Below are 21,758 nucleotides of genomic sequence, written 5' to 3'. Positions count from 1 at the left end.
AAGAAGATAGTGTGATTTAAAATTAAATATATGTTGTTATTGAATACATATTATAAATTATAATTGAGTAAAATTATTGAGTTCTCGACTCACGTTGTATTGCTGCGCAAACCAATTTTTTTCATTATTATTTAAAGTCTGTATCTCTTTGAATAATTAATGATTAAGTGTGAGACCCACACCATTTTATAAATAATAGATGTATTTTAGTCAATTTTTTTTACACACAAACACATATTGTAGTAATAATTTATTGATGCAGAGATAATTATATAGATAACATTTACAATGAAAATTTCTTCAAACACACATTGAATATTTCGAATCAATAAATACAAATTTAACAAAATATGTCAAATATTTTTCATAAACAAAAAGAAAATTAGATTTTGCTTTATAATTATTGTTGGTTTATTACTATTCAATAGTTTTTTAATAGTTTTTACTAATTGTTCTTAAATAAAAAGTGTTCTTTTTAATGCACCTACCTAGGTTTTTTTATTAATTTTTAGTTGTAAGTTAATTCCTTTAAAAATTAAAGAAATATTTATAGTAATATCATTGATTATGTATATAATAAAATTAAAATAATACATATATGATATATATATTGTAATCGATAGTAATAATTATAATATAATAATATAATTATTGTACAATATATAGTTCAGGGGTGGCCAAATTGCGGCTCTCTTCATCGACGTACGCAGCTCGCGGTCTTATTTACAAAAACCAAAATTTTAATTTTTTTTGCATACATTTATAAAAAAAAAAAAAATGTTTTATTATTATTATAATTAATATTATTTTATAATTTCATATTTCGTAATTTGATATGTTTATCGGATGTTAGCTATCTTTATTAATTTTGTGGTATAAAAGTAAAGATTAGATAATTTGGCTCTTGATATAATTGCATTAGTATATGTGGCTCGCGTACATAGTCATGTTGGCCACCTCTATTATATATAAATGCCCCCCCCCTTAATAATTACTATGGATCCGCGCCTGGTTTAGGTACATAATAATAATAATAAAGCCGTATGCTCAAAATATTTTTACCTATTACCTATAATATTATATATTATATAATATATAATAGTAAAAATTTTCTCGTGCCACGGATTTGCCATCCCTGGTCTATATCCACCCCTTGGGACCAATCTGACCAACGAGGGGTCTAAGGAAATACCATATCTTATATCTAAGTTCAAACTTATATTTTAAATGAGTCTAGTTTAATGTTCCGCAAACAGAATTAAAAAAATATTTACAGGATAATGAGTGATAAAGTGGACCCTGTTTTTGAGGACATACGGTTATATATGCGAGTTATGAAAGACGTAAAATCAATTATCTAAACATCTAGTAGGTATTTAATTTTAGTTTGAGGTTTAAAAATATTTAATACTTTTTAATCAGTATCGCCTCTTTAGTCTGCACCACTCCAACATTTCTTTGGGTCTTATACTACCCTCCTGAAGACTACAACACCTACAGAGGGGCACTGTCGCCCCCTTTAAGAATGACTGATCTAAGCTATCAAATATCTCAGAACTCAACTCACGTTTTCCCGAAATAAGGTATATATTGATTTTGAGTAAGTATAATCAAATTCAAACATCCATTATATAGATAATATTGTGAAAGTAAAATGTATGTATCAGATTAATTTCTACAATTAAATTGTTTAAAAAAATGTATTACTATCTATTAAATCAACAAGATTTAACTGATTAATCACATAACTAATGATAATATTCTAAACTGTAATCTATAAAATATTTTTCAACAAATTATACTCGATTCATATTAATCTATATCTATACAAAGAGTTTTTGTATTTATCAAAATATTATTTTTGTCTATATCTTTAAGTTACATTAAATTTCTGTGGATATGATTTATGAAAGAAGAGGGCAATCATACCTTTGCGGATTTAACTCAATCTAATAGATATTATTTTAAACAATTTAATTTATTTGTCGATTATAAGTTTTCATCTGCAGTAATATAAATCGTACCTGTGTGGACAAAATCTCAAAAGTTACCTGTGATGGTGATGAGCAGCTGCAGCTGTATATTGTTGGTAATGTGTTTGCCATGGATCTGCGGGGTTACCTGCAGTGCCGTGATGATGATACATTGTGTCGGGATGATACACTTGACTAGTGGAGTGATGCGAGTGATAATTACTGTTCCAAAACGACGCTGGGAAGTTTCTAGAAGACATTGGGGAAGTATCTAAAATTATAAAATATTACATTAATATGAAAATAAATAAATAACATGATTAATTTGTTGGTAGTATTTATGAATTATAAATACTTTATCTAAGCTTAGGCAAGTTAATGTCATTAATAATATAAATAAAGTTAACATTGAGTTGATTATTTCAAAAAATTAATAAAGTTAAATTAAAAGTATTTAGGTATCTTTATCTTTATTATTTTTTTATCTTCGTTAAGATAAAGATTAATCGTTAAATATTAATTGTATGAAGTTGAAAGTTCATCAATCACATAACTTTTTCCCTATAAATTCAAATTTACAAAGTTTAAAATAAAATTACAACATATACCTACTTTTCTTAGTAATTAATAGGTTATATAAAGTTTAAACTAATAAAATATACGAAATAAATTAGTATTTATAGACCTATAGAAAAATTAAACTATTTTCTTCCGGAATAAATTATATATGATGTAGATATATTTCAAAATTTTAAATATAAACATAATTTGTAACAAAAATAATTAAACATCTTCTGAATTTATCGAAAACAAATTTCTTTGTATAATATCACTAAAAAACGTTGTTCTGTCAGAACATATTTGCGATTATGCGTTTCTAAGTTCAAACAGTAAAAAAGTTAAAAGATAAATTGAAATAGTTACCTATATTTTATAATTCTACATTTAATCGTATTTGTCGTTCATGCAGCAATAAAGAGTTGGAAAACGCAAATTGTAAATCGCTTTCTATCTGCACGTACTTTAAAATCGAACGTGCTGTTCCGTGTCAATATTTAATCGCAGAAAAGATTTGTGAACCTAACAGGTACGTCTTATAGATAGAAAACGATTTGCAAGTGATACAAACGAATAATCGCAGAAAACCCAACTATTTTTATTAGTCGACTGGTAAAACAATATGATGCTTTAATCGTTAAAAAATGCAATAATTACTTTAAAACTGTTCTATTCACATTGTGTACTGTTGCATACGTTACGGGTTTATTGAACTCGTGTACATGGTTATATTAAAAATGCAATTAAATAAAATGTGATCAGCGCATAATGTAGTGAGAGAATCACATGGAAACATTTTTGGGTATCAACTACAGTAGTATAATAAAATAAGTGTCTTAACAGAAGTAAATCTACCTATAAGTCATCGTATAATAGTTTATATATTATAATATATATATATACCAATTAAGGCTATCCGTTAATTGATGTATGATAAGTGATGACATATTAGAAATGTTGAAATTTTTAAAACGATCATCAAATATCATATAAATTACATGACCACATGTATATGTACATAAGGTATTCATTAAAAATGTCGTTATCTAATCAAGGCATGCGTATAAAAATGCGATGGTTTTTGACACGTGTCATTGTACTTACATACGTAAATAGGTTCAAAGATTTTGTATGTGCAAATATTTCTGTAGAAACAAAAATCCCGTAAACGTTGGTACAGTTAAGCTATTGCAGTATAATATGGTATCGTATAAAGTACTTGTATATGTATTGCATAACATGCGATTACAATTTCGTATAATCTTATAATATACTGTTTGGACTGGGGTGGTTCATATTTTTAACGTGTGAAAAAGCTTAAACCTGCTCTCAGAATGAATTTAAAAATATTTATTCAAAGCATGCGATATTGTGTTATTACTTATTAACCGTTGAAAGTCGACCAAGTTCCACGCCTGAGTCTTGTATAATATTGTAATTTATATAAGTCGTTTATATGCGCGAGTGTGTGTTTGTGCTCATACCGCCAATGCCGCCAATCCGATCTATTGTTTCCCAATCGAATTTGGAGTAGGTATATATGTATATGTATATATTTACTACAGTGGTGGAAAATAAAAAGAGATACAGATCGAAGTCGGCGTTTGGACAAAAGACGTTCGGAGAAGTGCAAACGAATATATACGCGCGTGTGTACGTAAAAAATATATAAAATAATAAAAAAATAAAAAAAAAACAATGAGGAATTAAGAAGCGAATAAAACGTGTGTGTATAACAGGTTTGGTCGGGTCCAATATAATTTACAAATCTACTCGATCACACACACACTCACACATATACACAAAATACAACTGCGCGCGCGCATATGCCTTCTTCTACACCTGTAAAAAGACAACAATAGCTCTTCTAAAGCGCAGCCGAAGATAAAAATAAATAACTGAAACAGTGAACCCGTGGGAAAGCCCGAATACGACACATTTGTTACAGCCCGAACACCCGACTTACATTATAAATCTTCTTTTCGGACCGAACAATCCGCGGCTCTTTGCCCTACTGCCGACATACACAAATTGTGAGTGCTCGTAACAAACCGTAATAATTGAGCTCCCAAAATGAGTTAGCATAGTGGTGTAACCAATTTTAGAGAGATTAAAAGGTTACAAAATGTTTTATACAAAAAAAATTAGATGTAAAATATAATATTATTATGGTATCCGAGTATCCAACAAAAATATACTTTTACTATTTTTATCTTTATAATTTTTTAAGTAGTTTAATAAGTAGTTGATCAGTTATAACTTATAAGTGTTTAAAGTTGTATGTAATAATGTTCCCGTTGCCGATCCTCTCGGTTTAAACAACTAAAAAGTTACGCAAGCACCCGACAAATTATTTGAATACGTTGTATGTAATAATAATATACGCAGCGTATGTGTGCGCAATTTCCGTTTATTAAACTTTCGTTAGCACTAAGTTTCAAGAACCCTCGTCGTTGTTTCGACACCGGTCTATAAACGCAGCGGGTTTTGCAAATATTTCATTGAAACTCGAGAATATTATTATTAGACTTCTGCGAACTGTTTAATCGCAGCAAACTTCATTATATACTTACAGATTGTACATCTTTAACGCAAATAGTTCATGTGAAGCTTTATATATATATTATCAATATTGTAATCTCGACATCCCGTCCATAATATATACTACAAAATAATATCTATTTCTACTGTTAATACATGTACCACTATGAATATTACATATTATCTATAATATTATAATATTATGCATAATATATCCTTAAAGTAGTAATAATAATTAATTAAATTGTTTTTAAACGCTTGAATTTAAATCAGTTTATTTGTCAACTAATATAGTTAAAAAAATAAAATAAATAGGAAGTCTCTATAGAATATAGTTTGAGTGTATCTCGTCATTAAGTAAAATTAATTAGGTAATGAATGTGAAGTATAGATTGATTATAGTACCATATATTATTAATTGTTTATAATTTATAAGTCTATACACGACCATACTACGTAGACGTAGGTGCGCTATAAAAGATAGGTTCATATTCTAGAGTCAATGCTATGTACAGCTTAAAACTAGTTGAAATATTTTGAAAATGATTTATTGTGTATAGAAAATAATATTGTACATAATGTTGAAAAGCCCTCTAATTAACATTTTTGGAATTATAATAACATAATAACTAAAATCGTTAAAGAAAAAACCATTACTTTTCATTTAATTATCCGATTGCATAAAATATTGAATTTCAAATGTCATTATCAAAAAAGGTTATACCTATGTGTTTTTAATTGTTTTAAGAACCAAGTATTACATATTCAAGCATATTAACATATACATTACATGTATAATATTACATATACACATTGTATATAATTTTAAATTAGGAAATAATTAATTTTTACTCGTAGTTAACATCAACAGCTAATAAAACAATTGGAACTTCGTTTATTCGATATTTTAATATTGGTATAAGTACATTTTATGAAGAATTTCGTATTGAATAGTAAAGCTTTTTAACCAAGTAAATATTTTTGTATTAAAATTGAGAAAATTTCAAACACTTAAAATAGCTCAAAAATTAGTCTGTATATTTTGAACATTTCATTGTGTATAAAAATGTTGATTTAAGTAATAGTGGAAAGTTTCAGGTTTTTATAAAATTGTTATTCGTTGAATAATAAAAAAATAACAAAAACCAATCGAAATTAAATACTTAAATTTCTAATAAAACATTTATTTTTTTTTTGCTTTATGCTTAAATACGTCATTATTATAAGGAACCTTGTAGAAAATTTTCAAATCTCAGATGTTAAAATAATTTTTTTTTTTTGAAATTCAATTACCAAATAAATTGGAAAATACTCGTAATTTTGACCACTTATAAGAAAAAATTTACCATAAATCTCCATATTCCGTAAACTGCTGTTAGAATTTTCAATGAAAAATATTATACATTATCATTATTATCAACATATTTAACTTGCATTCAAAAATTATATCCGCATAAGCCAAAAAAATACTAAAGAAATGCTATTACAAATATTTAGTAAAAAATGTAAAGCTCCTATGGTTAATTATTTTTGAATTACAACAAAATAAATGTTATCAAAAGTTGTAGGTAAATATTCCGATTATCTACAATTTATTTTTTGTTTTACAAAGTTATTTAGAAAATTACTATAACTTACCCCAAAATATCAATTAGGTCCAATTTTTTACCACGAGCCATTTTCAATTTAGTGATAGAAGCATTTTTACTGCACTTACAATTATTGTAAATCAAATAAATTTAAACATGTACAATATTATATCTAAAAATTGAACTCGCATTTAAAACACATGACAATAAATACCTAATTAATTTATGATTGATTTAAAAATTTAAAAATTACATTATTTATAATTTAAACGGTGTTACTTTAATTGTCCAATTTATTTACTAGTACTAGATTTAAAATATATTATAAATATTTTTAATTAATAAGCGTAAGTCGGGTTATTTTTAAATTATATTGTACATGGGCATAATAGCAAAAAATAAACCGCACGTAATTTCACGTTCCACTGATAGGGTTTATAGAACAATTAATAGACTGATATAATTTAAACATTTAAATTGTTTATCGCCAGAAATGATTAATAGGTACAAATATTATTGTAAGAATAATTATTAAGGTATGAAATTTCTTATTATAAAGATATCTTACAGATATTTAGGAATACGTGTACAAGTATATAATACATAGTCATAATATGGAATCTCAACGTCAATATTGTAATTTAATAATTAAATAAAATAATTATAAAAAAAACATAATTACAATTATTGTAAATATACAGGTAGGTCGATTATTTTATACTTAGGATTAAGCTTTTTTGTATTATACCTATGCAATATAATATAATTATTAAAAAAAACTATCATTTTCTTAGTTTACACCTATACAATAAAAATAATACATAAAGAATATAGACACTACGAAAAATGTTTTCTGTTAATATTCATAAGATAAATAGAGTAATTATTGATTTAATTTGTAAATAATAATTATTACTTGCTTTTCTGTTTAACACATAAGTAATACGAAATGAGTGGGTATACACTACAATCTAAACGTTGTATCAGTAAGAATATAATGTTGTTTCCAATATTTCTTATAATTTTTTTTTTTTTTTTTTAATGGTTTACGACATATATTTTCATTTTACGACAGATCGTGATTGTATCTCTAACAGGATTTTTAAGGTGACCCTAGGTTAAGTTAATCACATTAATTCTTGTTTTTTAGTGTGTGTTTTTTGATCAATCGTGGATAAACAATGTATTAAGTATACACGAAAACATTATATAGTGAACAATTTTAGCGGTGTGTTGCCAGCGTGTTTGTGTTTAAATAATATATATCATACATATATACACACAGTAGTTTATACAATACAAATAAAATATTTAAATGATGATTACTAAAATATATTATACGTTAAGAAAACATTTAAGCGATAATTTGTTGTCAGAGAAGTATATAATCAATTCATGTAGTGAAAGATACACTATTAACGTTAATAATTATTCTAAGTACTTACCTTAATAAAACATTAAACAATCAAATACTTTAACGTACCTATAATTATTACAAAATTAAGTATATTTAAATTAAGTTCTGACTTTAATCGGATTATATTTTAAATATCTGTATAATTAATTAATTTTTTTGACAGTTTTAAAAATTACAAACTTTTACCAAATAATAATAAAACCGTTAAATTATCAAACTCTGTAAACAGTAATAAAAAAAGTAAATATTTTAGCCACTACAAACATTGACCGAATGTCATTGAAATTATACAGTACATATATATATATATAGGTACTCAAAATAGTAATGCCGAGTTTCATAATAAATTGATTAATTTAATGAACCAATCATAAATATTTTAATATTAGTTATTTTATAAAATTATGTTCTGCAGGTGAAATGTGTTTATTTATCACTAATTAGTCTTAACGATTTTACGTTAATTTAAATTAAAAGATATTGACATAAACTAACCAGTTTTTATTTAATATTAATACCTATTTGTAACAATTCAGTTTTTCTGAAAATTTTACTGTACAAACCACTAGATACATCTTTATGTTTAGCTTCAATAAATAGCACGCGCGATTAGTGTCCTCGGAGCTTGACGATATGTAATGATATCATAAAAAAAAATAAGTAATGTATCGTCGATGCGAGTTTGGCATGTGTTATTTCATGTACACTCACATGCGCATTTGCTTGTATACACAGTGCTCATACGTGTGTGTGCGCGCTCGCGTATATATGATTGTTGCGTGGAAAACCAGTTTATTCGCGATGGAAGACGCATTCCTGTAGGAGGTGTTTTACAAGTGAAAGAGTTTTCTTGTACTAATTAAAAACCTATTAAAATAATGCTCAATTCTCACGCGGTCAGTATATATAACAATAAATAATGTGTCGCCGCGACTCACGGGATGAAACAGAAGAACAATTTTTCGAGAGAAGTAAAAAAAAGAAAAAACGGCTGTGGTCTGAAATGTTAAGTTTTTTCATTCCAAAGCTAAAACACATTCTCAGTCATAAGGTCATTCCCAACATCGCCGGCGGTTCATGTATTTAACGCGCGGTAGACTTAAAGAAAATAATATTATACACTATAATATAGAGTGAGGAGAGCGAGAAAAAGAAATTTCGATGGTATATCACAATTAAACTTCTCCTATAAGTATGTCTTCTCACAACTACGGTTAAAGATCACTAATCGATCTAAATATGTATAGGCTTCCCCTTGAATTCACCAATTATTTTAGTCGTGAACTATAGTATGAATAGTTTGATACTATATTAGTATTTTATTACATTATTATGTTCGTTAATAACTTTTTTTAAATAGTATGTGTTAATTTAAAAAATTAAAATTGAAATCAAAACTTTTTAGCGATTTACCTTTAGTCGACGTTTGATGGGCGTTGTTGAGTTTTTGATCGCTGTTCAACGCCCTGGAAAAGTGTTCGTCAACCACAGTGGCGACGTCCCCAGTATAGTGAGTGAACACCACGCAATTTACTGACACGTATTGCGCGTGTGCGGCAACACGCCTGTCCCCGCGCGTTCTAGAATCGTCCTGCACGTTGTCCTCGTCCTCGTCCATTTCAGTACGAGCATCTACAAAAAACACCAACCACCAAAAAACATAAATAAAAGTCCTTGAGAGCAAAAAAAAAAATAAAACTTTTTAAATCCATCATCATAATCTGTTCATTATATCTCATTTTCCGTTTTCGTCTTAATTCCGTTAACGACGCGAACAACAAGGAAAAAAACAGTTTAAAACTATCCCTCTTTTGAATACATTACCACCTCGTTAAGTCACCGTGGACTGAATTACAATTCGGTATAAAACTTCTGAAAAAGGACGATTTATGTACCACAATTATGCGTTGTATATTATAAAATAATGTTTATTAAGACGCCTCTGTATTTTGCAAGACGACAAAGCAGATTAATCTCAATATCACGAGGATAAAGCATCCTTGAGCACATTAATTGAAGAGGATGCTTTGGGGCGATGAATATTGTCTTTTGTGAACGCTTCTAAGTATTTTAAGGATATTTATATATCACACGCTTTGTTTAAGAATTGCACAGCTGTAAGTATTTAAAAAAAATTACAAAACATTCCAAAACTTACTATTATCTAAAATATACGGCAAAATTATTTTTAGGTACTTATATAAAAATTGTATATCTATGAATGATTGATTATATGAATGAAATTATATAATAAATTCACAAATACATATTAAATAACTTAAGATATAATAAGAAAATATTATATATAACTAATATAATGTAGATTAAAGTCAAAAATAATATAAAATACTAAAGTTATCTTTAACAGGTGTATCGTGTATATATATATTATGTAATTACGTTGTATTGCTTATTTAAACCTATAGGATATACATTTTATGAAAATATAAATTACATTTGATCGACACCTATACTGAAAGCCTCATATTACTTTCATGTACCATATGAAACGGGGCTGCAGGTGTTATTATATATATACATATAACAAGGTTTTAAAGCAATGTATAGCGAATTAGCGTCTGTTAAGACAATCGATATGGATGACTCGTAGAGGAATCAGAACTGTACATAAGGTAATAGGTATGTTTAATCGCAAACACGTAGGTAAGTACATCATTCTATATCTGTCTATATAAACTTTTTGATAATACGAGTATAATAGTTTTTATTATTTTAACAGTTATGAAAAATACAAGCTGCAGCTCGTGCAGTATAATAATAGTGATTGATTTCTCGGAATATAATAACTGAATAAACATGTAATTTTTAGATTTATTTATGAAATCATTAATAATCAATAAACATTACCTATATAATACCGATATAATAGAAGGATTTAAACTGTGAACATATTTTTACAGTGCACTCATTATTTTTAAAATTATTTTATTTTAAACAAGACATTTTCTACTTGAAAACTTTAAAAAATATAGCTACACACAAGCAAAATATATTATAAGCTTAATGCATTTATTTTTACATTCTTGTTGACTTCATGCGATGGGTGGCAAACAAACAATCAACTTTAGATTTCAAATCTTATCTAACATATTTTATTTTATACATTTATAATACAAAAAATCTTTTTATTCAAACTATTATAATTATATAACAATTTTTAATTTTTATGCGATAAACTGTCCATTTCTGTGAATTGAATGACTTTTAAATTTATATAAAAGATAATTATTATTACCGTCTCTGGATGTGTCCTCTTCCTTGTGTACTACCGAAACGCTATTGGCTGTGGCCGGCGAGGACGCAGGGCTCGCAATTCCACCAACAGGGCCCACGCTGGATGCTCCGGATCCGACACTGCTGTGATGTGAGTCTGTATGATCTGCAATTGTTGTCCATCTGTTAGCTGGTGAGTCTCCACCGCCAATCGGCGAAGATGTGGATGCTTGCTGGTGTGTTTCCAACGCTCTCAACTGTAAACAAAATCATAATTTGAATGCTATAATATTATATTTACAGAAACAATTATTTATAATATTCGATTATACAAGTGCTCACTTCAAGTGGTACCACTAAACATTACAGCTGGGTAGCCTTCTTGATATCGTACCTGGATTTAAAAGGGATTTTCGGAAAGTGAAAGAAAGTATTTAAAATAAACGTTTTAATAGAATTAAATATTGAAACTATTTCTGTATGCGTATTCTCAATACAAGTTAAATTTTTTTTTAATAGCAACGTTAATAATTTTTTTATAAATTTACATTGTCATTTCTTCGTATATAAATAATAATTTTGGTTTAAAAATAATTGTATAGTTACCTATAAATTTGACAAGGTTAAGTAAACAAAAAATACTGTAAATTATGTAGATAAAATTTATTATGAGTTACCATACGCCAAAGTTTTTGTATTTTATGAATAATGGATCGAAACATAATTCTGAAATTATTATACTAACATAGTAATATGCCTATTCACATAATATGGTAATTGGTAAATGATAACACACCTAAACTGCGCCTGTGTTTTATAGATGGATAGACGCAGAGATAATGACATAACGTGTATTATATTAGTTTATCAACTAATATAATATACAAACTTAATATTTTTGATTTAATTAAATTTCACTACATAAATTATTAATATGTGAAATACTGTTATTTTAAAGATTTTGATTCACAAAATACTTTATATCTACATTAAAATGTATTTTTGCATTAATAACGTTAGTTATTAGATTGTGATATAATCGCATTTTATTTTACCATAGACTGTTTAATAATAATTATTACTCGCTATCATAAATTCAAAACTATAAACATCTTGGAGACGTGTTGATTGAATTAAATATAATTATCCACAGTTGCGGCTTAGCCTTTTAGACTAATGACGGTCAATTAATATTAGTTATTATTATTACACAATGCAAGTCAAACGAGTGCTGAGAAACCGGTTGAGTGTAAAAGACACGCGTATGAAAAAAAGTGGTAGCCCAAACTTTTTTCTTCCGAAAAATATCAATTGTCTTATCATACTACCTTTCGTATAATATAACAGTCCATTGTAGAAAAAATAATAATAAAGAAAAAAGAAAAAAGTAATAATAAAAGAATGAAAAAAACCTAAACAAGAATAAATTGTAAGATGGACCAGATACAGTATAGGAATGCGGAGTCGGGCTGGACTTAAAAGAGCATTCCTCATGTCCCGGCACACACCGGCTGCCTCTGATGACCATAAATCAACATGGATACATACCCGTATATACCTATAACACAGTATTTGTACGTACACTAAACTTTACAGCGCGCGGTAATTTTTTATACTTTGTTTTGTTCAAATAGTATTTATTTTTTCATATCTCCCATACACCGGATACCGTTACACAATAACACAACAATATTATAATATACATCATTTAAAATATGATTTTCCTCATATTATGAGGGAAGAGGCGAGAATTTCCACAAATATGGTATTATTATTATTATAACAATAAGTATGTTAGATTTTTTGTTTTTTTTTGGTTGGGGCGCCGCAACACACGGTAGCACGAAGATATGGAATCCCACTTATCTCAGCCATTCCAATTTGTTCATTAGGCTTGGTTCATATAAAAATATTTGAAATGTTTCTTTCATGTACGTCGCATTTTATGCATGCGAGTAGGTATTTCACGTCCACTCATAGTGCTCCTTGCAGTATGCGCCAAAGAAATATTTTCACACGGCCTTTAGAAATATACAAACTCCCAAGGAAGAACTAAACATAAACGCACGGTAGGAGTATATAATAATACACTTTAAACGAAGTTAACTACAACTAAGAATTAATTTATTAATGTGCCATACATGTTAACTAAAAAATAATATTATTTTATTTGGCCTACATAATAGTTATATCATATTATGATGGTAAACTAAACTATTTTGTCTATATTATTATCTATATAAATATATAAATTATACAAAATCTTATAACACACATTTATAGCACCTATAAATCCATCAATGAGTAAATAATCTAGGGTGGAAGTGAGCCAGAATCGAACAATTCAACAAAATATTTTATACTATCTATTCTTAAATTAATTACTAAAGTATTTTCAAACTCAAAACATAGCTTGAAGCTTAAAATTTTATACGTAATAGTTAATATAATATGCATGGATAATGCGTTTATTATTATTATTACTAAATATAATTAAAATTTGAGTACTGAATAATATGATGTACTTACTGTAATTGCATTTAAAAATGTATAGGCATCTAAATAGCAATTACTTATTTAATAGCAACTAGAGTTTCATTTGATAATGTAATTTAATTAATTAATATCCAAATACGTTAAAGTAAATATAAATAATATATTGATGACAATTGTGGACTTACTATAATGTATAAATTGCTTTTATAAAATGAACCACTTTTTTAATATCAAGTAACGAACAATAAATTAAAACGAAACATTATTTTTCAAAATAATCACGTATTGAGAAGGTTGTCAACATAATACGGCAATACAGGCGCGTGTCGTATAAATTTGCCCATACCATTAATATTATCCTGTTTTTACAACATTCTACAAATAATTCACAACCGTAGTCGACACATTTAGCAAAAATATTTTATTGTATAAACTCGTTTTTTGTTTTTATTTCCACCCTAAATGTATTCTTATGATCTGCATTAAAGTATTACAAATCACTTAATTAAGTGATAAACTTGTTTTAACATTTATTTGAAAATATGCAATGCGGGTGCGTATAAACAACTTGAATAAACAAACGCCACACGCGCATTTATTGTCTTTATGTTACAAGTAAACAACTTAGAAAATTTACGTTAAGTATAGTTCACATTGAAATACATCAGTTTTAATATTAAAACGAATAACTTATTAATTATTGTTATGAAAATTTAAAAAAAAAAATTTTGGATTAGGCCAATATTATGTATTTAGTTACTATTTTACATATTTAGTTTAAAATATAATCATTGTTACCACTTACCATAAATAAAAAATTAAAGGCGTATATATACTTGAATAATAGTAACATATTCATATCATCATCATATTACAAATATTAATATACTACCTACCTATAGAAAATATATATACCTATATTCTTAATATCTAACAGTGTTTGTTCTCTCTACACCTTTAAAATTCAAGTTATGTTCAATTCGTGATATATACATAAAAAAAAATAGGGAAATATATAAAAAGCTTTTCGATTATTCAAGTCCAGCCATAATACTTGAAAATTATCTGCATTAGGTATAGATATTTCATCACGTCTATGAACATGATTTTAAGCAAAAATAAACAACTAAATATGTTTAAAGTTTGTATATTCATTAAATAATTATTATATACAGTTAATTAATGAATCTAAATATGTACTATAGTTGTAGATATTAATTTATCACTATAATGGTGCATGGTCACCCATTGGTAACATTTTTAGGGAGCCACAAAAACATCTCAAATTTAAGCTAAATAAAGGTTTATTTCAATATATAAATATAAACGAATTCAATTATATGCTATTATTTATAAAATTAAAATTTGTATTGATATATTACAGTTAATTAAAATAAATTTTAATAAATACAGGAAAAAATATAGAAAATAAAATATAACTAAATGTATTATTCTGTATCGGTTATCGGTAAATTAGAACTGTACATTTCTTCATTTCGTCTTAATGTAGTTAAAACAATTATTTAATGATGTATAAGTCATTATAGGTAATAATATCATGATAATATTTATTAAACTATAAGTTAATATTATTTTTCCAGAGAGGCGAGGCCAATTGCCCCGTCTTGTCAGCCTCCAAAGAGCGCCCGTGCTAGGTACCTCATTATTCTAAAGAATATTTAATGCAATTATACATAAGATATGTAAAATCTGTACTTACAAAATATATATCCTCTATTCTTAACAAACCCAAATTTGTATGTAATATAATAAAGTAAATAAGTGTTCATTTCTAATATAACAACTAATTTTAAACAGAATTTATAATTCAAGTTAGCTATTTAGAAAACGTATATGAACACTGAACATACTCGTATTAAATAAAATGATAAATTTGGTTTGTTTATTAAATAAATTATTATAATATTAAAGATAAATAATTCAAGTTTTTATTTTTCGTTATTTTTGATCAATACATCTATAATATAGAAAATGGTAAATAATTTACTCCTAATAAAAATATTTTACTAAGACAATACAAGTTCTAATAAATATTGTACAATAATATTGGAATTTTTTTAATAAATTAATAAATTGCCACTCACATGTATTTATGTTGAAGGATAATAGCATTTGTTAACAGCTAGATATCAAATTTTATCGACAAACATTAACTAGTATCGTTGTCTCTCTATCTGTGTTGTATTTTAAAAGACAAGTTTTCCAAAACAACCGGTTCCCAGTTTATATGCGACAACATATGTGTACCTACATCAAAAATAGGTAATGATCAACCAAGAAAATAATTTTATAAAGCGTGCTCAACTAAACCCATAAAGAAGTAGAAATCATATACATATAATATATATATTTATAATTATTATTATATCGTAGGCATAGTTGATTAGATCTGTATGTTTACTGTCAGGACGTGTTTGAAATTTAATAATAATGTACCTATATCACTTCATATTAAATTGATAAACTGCATCGAGAACACGTGCTATAATGCTCTACGTTATTATTGAGGAGAATTTCAAAAGTTCAACAGTATTAATTACTTCTTAGTCAAAGTCTTGTATAATAAAATATATTTCAAGCATTACGAGGCCATTAGTTTATGAATATAAAAACCATTATCTTTTATTAAATTTTTAAACCTGTAGGGGCAAATATCCACAAGTATACACTATACTTAAGTTTTATATTGTCCTTGTGTTTTTAATTTACTTTACAAATAAATGATTTCGAATAATCACAAAATAAATATATTGTGCAATACACACTAAATAGATTTTCTATTTTTATTTGTAAAATGCATTAAAAAATAATTTTGAAGTAAATGTCATGTATCATGTAGGCAAGTAAATTTTTAAAGAAATACAAAATTATTATTTTATTTATGACATTAAATACTTTAAAATGAATTAATAAAAATTACTTAGGTATAGAATAAACCAATTAATAATAATTTAGAAATAAAAGTTATGACACTTTAGAGAACCTAGGCAAATAAAACAGAGTAGATATAACAAATTTCACAATTCTAAAAAAAATTTTAATTTAATATGCAGCTCTTGGTTTATGTCGAGATTTATGTTAAGTATAATAAAATATCGAAATATACAATATATTATTATAAATTATAATCTAACATATAAGCCTATAGTAGGTCATACCTTTCTATTTATAAGTAATAATATTGAAGACTTACAAAATATTGAAATCAATTTAACTAAAAATAACCAAAATACTTAATTTCTATACAGCATAGACAAATGCATTAAATAATCAATTCGTATTTTACAAAAAATCTTCTAAAATAAATACACCACAGATAAAACACTAAAATAGTTATTGTTTAGAAGTAAAAAATGTATTTAACACTTTCCAGAACGTCCTTATGTATTTTAAAAGACACTAAACAAATTGAAAATATTTCCACTTCGGCATCGATAAAAATGTCTGCCATTATATGTCAATATAATAATAAGGTGAGTCATCAATTCTTTATTAACTATTTAATGGCAACAATATCAAAATATTAAAAATTGTATTATTTGCAATGACTAATGGAACATAGGTATGTACTATTTATCATTAATATACAATAAATGTTATAAAGAATAACAAAATAAAGTATATATTTATACTATACAACTGTAGGTACACATACGACATACTTACCAGAAAAAGTTTTAAATCTACTATTACGCACAAATAGTATAATATTTACACACAAATGACAATTATAGAATATAAAATTATAAAATTATAGCTAGTCAGATTTAAAGCAGATCTATCCAAATGCTATTTCAATCAATGTCTAGTATTAATATAAAATAATCAATTTTTTAAGCAGTAAAGGAATTAAGAATTAATAGGACTAAGTATACCTTCAATAGTAATATTTTGATACACAGTATAAAAACTTTAGAGATAGATATTTTTTCTTACATTGTAAGTGTATTATAGTTTCATTTCGTTTTTTAAATTATAAATATTTAATTAAACAATTAATATAAATATACAAATAAACGCAAGTATCTACTATTGATATTGTTAGAGGCGTAAGAATAGACTATAATAAGAGATTTTCAAAAGTTTGTATTACCCACTGAAAGTCAAAGTATTTTGAATTAAATTTACAATTTATATTAGTTAAACAACGACGATCCTACATAAATATTGAAAAAGATTAATCCAGTTAGAGTTTGAACTCCACAACCTGCCTAACCTATGAGTATTATATTATTTAATACATTATTACGAAAAATATAAAAAGGCAGTGAATTAGAAATTATTAATGACAATTTTCAATGTAAAGACTATAGTTAAAAAATACTAATAGCCCAAATGTCAAAGATTAAACTATAACCTCTGCCGATTGTAGTCTACAAAATATAACTAGGTACATACATATAATTATTTCTTGTTAACCGTGGTAGATAGGTTACTATTTGCATTGTTACATAGTCTCTGCGTAGATACCGCATAACTTTTAACATTGAGTGCACGAAAGTTTCGTTTGTTTATTTACAATTTATAATCTACATAATATTATGAATAAAACGTATTAAAGATGCATTCCACCAAAAAAAAAGTTAAAAGTTTTAGAGATAATAATTTAAGTTATTATGTTATAGTATTATGAAAGTGTGTACGTACATATTATAGGTATGTTATTAAGTACGTAATTATGCTCTACAAACTCGGGTCAAAAATTCCAGGTTGACAAAAACTAAAATTCATTTGAGTATTAAATTTCAGATATTTTGTAGTATATATTATACTATACCTACACAAAACGCTCAATGTTTGGTCAATAACTTCAAGTATTTGAATATAAATATCAATCATTAACAAAGGTGAATATGTTTAGTATTGTAGTATCTATTGTAATACAATATATAATATAATATTTATTATATTACCTAATTCTTAGTAATAAATACAATAAATATTTTTATTTTATTCATATTATAAATAATATTTTAACTGACAAATTTTTGATTTAGACTACAATATGATATTTCAAAGTTGAGAATAATAAGTATTATCTGTAAAATTGAGTCTGAAGTCGAATATCCTCATGACTATAATCTATACATTTTAGAGAGGCCCAGTAAAGATTCAGCCACCGCTACTAAATAATATATATCTTAATTAATATACCTAGTGTTAGCCCTATCATTTTCCCTTAACATTTCCATTATCAAATAGTATGTCAAGATATAAGATAAGTATACTTACATATTCGATGAACATTGACTTTTAACTAAAAAATCTTAAATAATGTATATTATACTAATATACTTCCACTTATTACATTTTTTATTATTATTAAATAAAATTATATATGACACAAAATAAATATTATTTATAAAGTAATATCGAATTATATGTCATTATTACATACATATAAAGTATATAATATATGTGTATATAAATAGTTATGATAATATTTTATTCAAGTTTTTATAGCTTTTAAAAATCATTAATATATTATTTTTAACTTGCACGTGTATAAATATTTGATATAACTATTATACTATATTCACCATATAATATATTGTACTCGTATTATATTATTAATATCATACTAGTGTAGGTATTAAATAGTTGTTACCAAGTAATTCATAATTTTACTTTACCCATTAATAATAATTTTTTATTTGTTTACAATATTAGGATATCACTTTGGGTTGGATGGGTACAACCTAAAATAAATATCTACTATGGCGGGATTTTAGAAAAATGATACTTAATACTAGGTACGTATTATAAACATTACAAAATTTTAGGCACAAATACACAATGCATTCCTTCACCCCCTTTCAAATCTTTTCACTAATTTTTATATGTGTAATGTTTTAATTGTATTTTTTCCTACACATTTATAAAATTTTACTTTAATATAAGAATTCTAATTTGTATTATTAATTTTATACGTCTACACTGTTAATTAAATTGGGTAATAATATTTTTATATTTCTTGTATTATACGTACATTGTAAATAGACATTTTAAATTAAGAAAATGATAACCACAACAGTTTTATCGACGACCTATGAGCATAACGAATAGGAATGGGATACCCGCATATGCAATGAGTCACAGATACGATAGAACGGTGCACCTACCTCACCATGTATCTATTCTAAAAATACCTAACTTTTTTGCACATCGATTTCGTTGTTTAATGGTAAGAAAGAATAGTATTGAATAGTTAATTATGTAAGTAGCCATACATAATGCATAATATGATTATAAAAATAATTTATTTCTAAACAATTAAAATAACGTTATGCATAATATAATATATGAATCGACAATTTATTTGTTGATACCTACGAACAAAATATTTAGTGAAGGAAGTGAATATAGGTATGGACCCCGGGCCCAAAACTATTTTAATCCGGGTATTGGGACATTTTGTAGAATATCCATGAAATTGACAACTCCCAAATACAGTATTGAAGGTACCTACAGATATTATTGAACTATGTGTTACCCAGATATACACAGTGGACAGGGATGTGAGGGATGTATATAACTACCTACATAAATAGGTAAATAACAATATTTTGTCTTACCCGATCATATTGATGGGTGAACGGCGTGAAGTGATGATGCGGTGCCCTGGTCGGTGGAGCAGCCGTGCCCGAAGACCTCTGGTACAGATACGGATAATACGCTTGATACATAACCTCTGTGCAGCTCATAGTCCGCACCCGACGCGCGCCCGACACATTTATTTATAATATCGCGTATGGATTATAAACGGTTTCAACAAACACGCACAACAACCATCGAGTATAATATTGTAATGTGATGATAAACGATAAACGCACGAATCAAAAATTAAAAGGAAAAAACCCGAAAACGTTGAATTATATAGATGTATTAATACGCAGCACAATTATCATTCGATTGTAATTTGGCGGCAGCGGTGACTTGAAATTCACGCAATCACTACTATGCTGTAAACAGTGTAAACCCGTAATAATCGCTCACGTCAATTAATTGAAAAGAAAACAGAACAAATATTTTATATCGCACTCGTTTAAAAACGATTTTATAAAACACAAAAATATGTAATAATGTAAATATTTGAAAAATCACGAAACGATAAACGATATACGCGACGCGAAGGTGCGTACGTCTGTGCGTGAGCGCGGGGACTGCGGCATCGGTGTACGTGAGCGTTTCGGTCGCCTCGTGCGGCGCCCGCGTAACGTCGCCACCGCCACCGTCGGAAAGGCTTGGTTAACCAGCGTCCCCGGACACGCCCACCACGCCGACCAATCGCTGTGGACGGTCCGTTCGTAGGTTCGTCCGTGCGTCCGTGCGTCCTGTCGGCCGGACCCGTAGGGGTACAGGCAAGGTCACCACACAACCCTCCACCATGTAACCGCGCCATGCCGCTACAACGATTGTTGAGGATTAGATATTATATTATTATTGCATTGAAAATTCAAATTTTAAAACACTGAAACCCAACGTGGTATAACGTACCAGAATGTGTGATTATAATACCATTGGAGATTCCCCTCTCCTGCTACGATATTGTTTCATACTGATTTTATGTTTATTCGATAGGTACATACAGGACGATAAGAAAGTGAGTAGTAATGTATATTATATATATATAGGTAAGTGTTATGTATAAATTAAATAGAATCAGTTCTACGATTATGGTTACACAATAGTAGTTGGTTGTCCTTTTATAATATCCATTAAACATAAAAATGAATAGATTCTGATTAGTTTTTAATTTTTTAAATATATGTATAGTTAGATACTCAGATGACCATATTTTCAAATTCTTGAAATTTTTTATTACTTAAGGTGTATTATATGGTACAACAAAATTCTGCTTTTAAAATGATAACTCCCCTTTCTACTCTAAACTATATTAAGTATTTTAATAAATAATTGTCTTTAAAG

The 21,758-nt window shown here is 26.9% G+C and overlaps 1 protein-coding gene across 1 annotated transcript in view; it reads right to left on the bottom strand.

Annotated features, from left to right (window-relative positions):
• LOC113552271 (protein vestigial) overlaps positions 1–20,536 on the bottom strand; it is a 32,858-nt gene extending 12,322 nt beyond the window's left edge. The window contains exons 1-4 of the mRNA XM_026955065.1: positions 20,405–20,536; positions 11,335–11,569; positions 9,492–9,710; positions 2,052–2,244 (exon numbers count right to left, since the gene is read on the bottom strand). Coding sequence (XP_026810866.1) covers positions 2,052–2,244; positions 9,492–9,710; positions 11,335–11,569; positions 20,405–20,533 — 776 coding nt within the window. The 5' untranslated portion in view covers positions 20,534–20,536. The remainder of the gene's footprint in view (positions 1–2,051; positions 2,245–9,491; positions 9,711–11,334; positions 11,570–20,404) is intronic.
• Between the last annotated feature and the right edge of the window lie 1,222 nt (positions 20,537–21,758).

The sequence above is a fragment of the Rhopalosiphum maidis genome, chromosome 2 (assembly GCF_003676215.2).
Source record: "Rhopalosiphum maidis isolate BTI-1 chromosome 2, ASM367621v3, whole genome shotgun sequence".
Classification (NCBI taxonomy): domain Eukaryota; kingdom Metazoa; phylum Arthropoda; class Insecta; order Hemiptera; family Aphididae; genus Rhopalosiphum; species Rhopalosiphum maidis.
The sequence above is the reverse complement of the archived record's forward strand: the minus strand, read 5'-3'. Positions and strand labels throughout refer to the sequence as shown.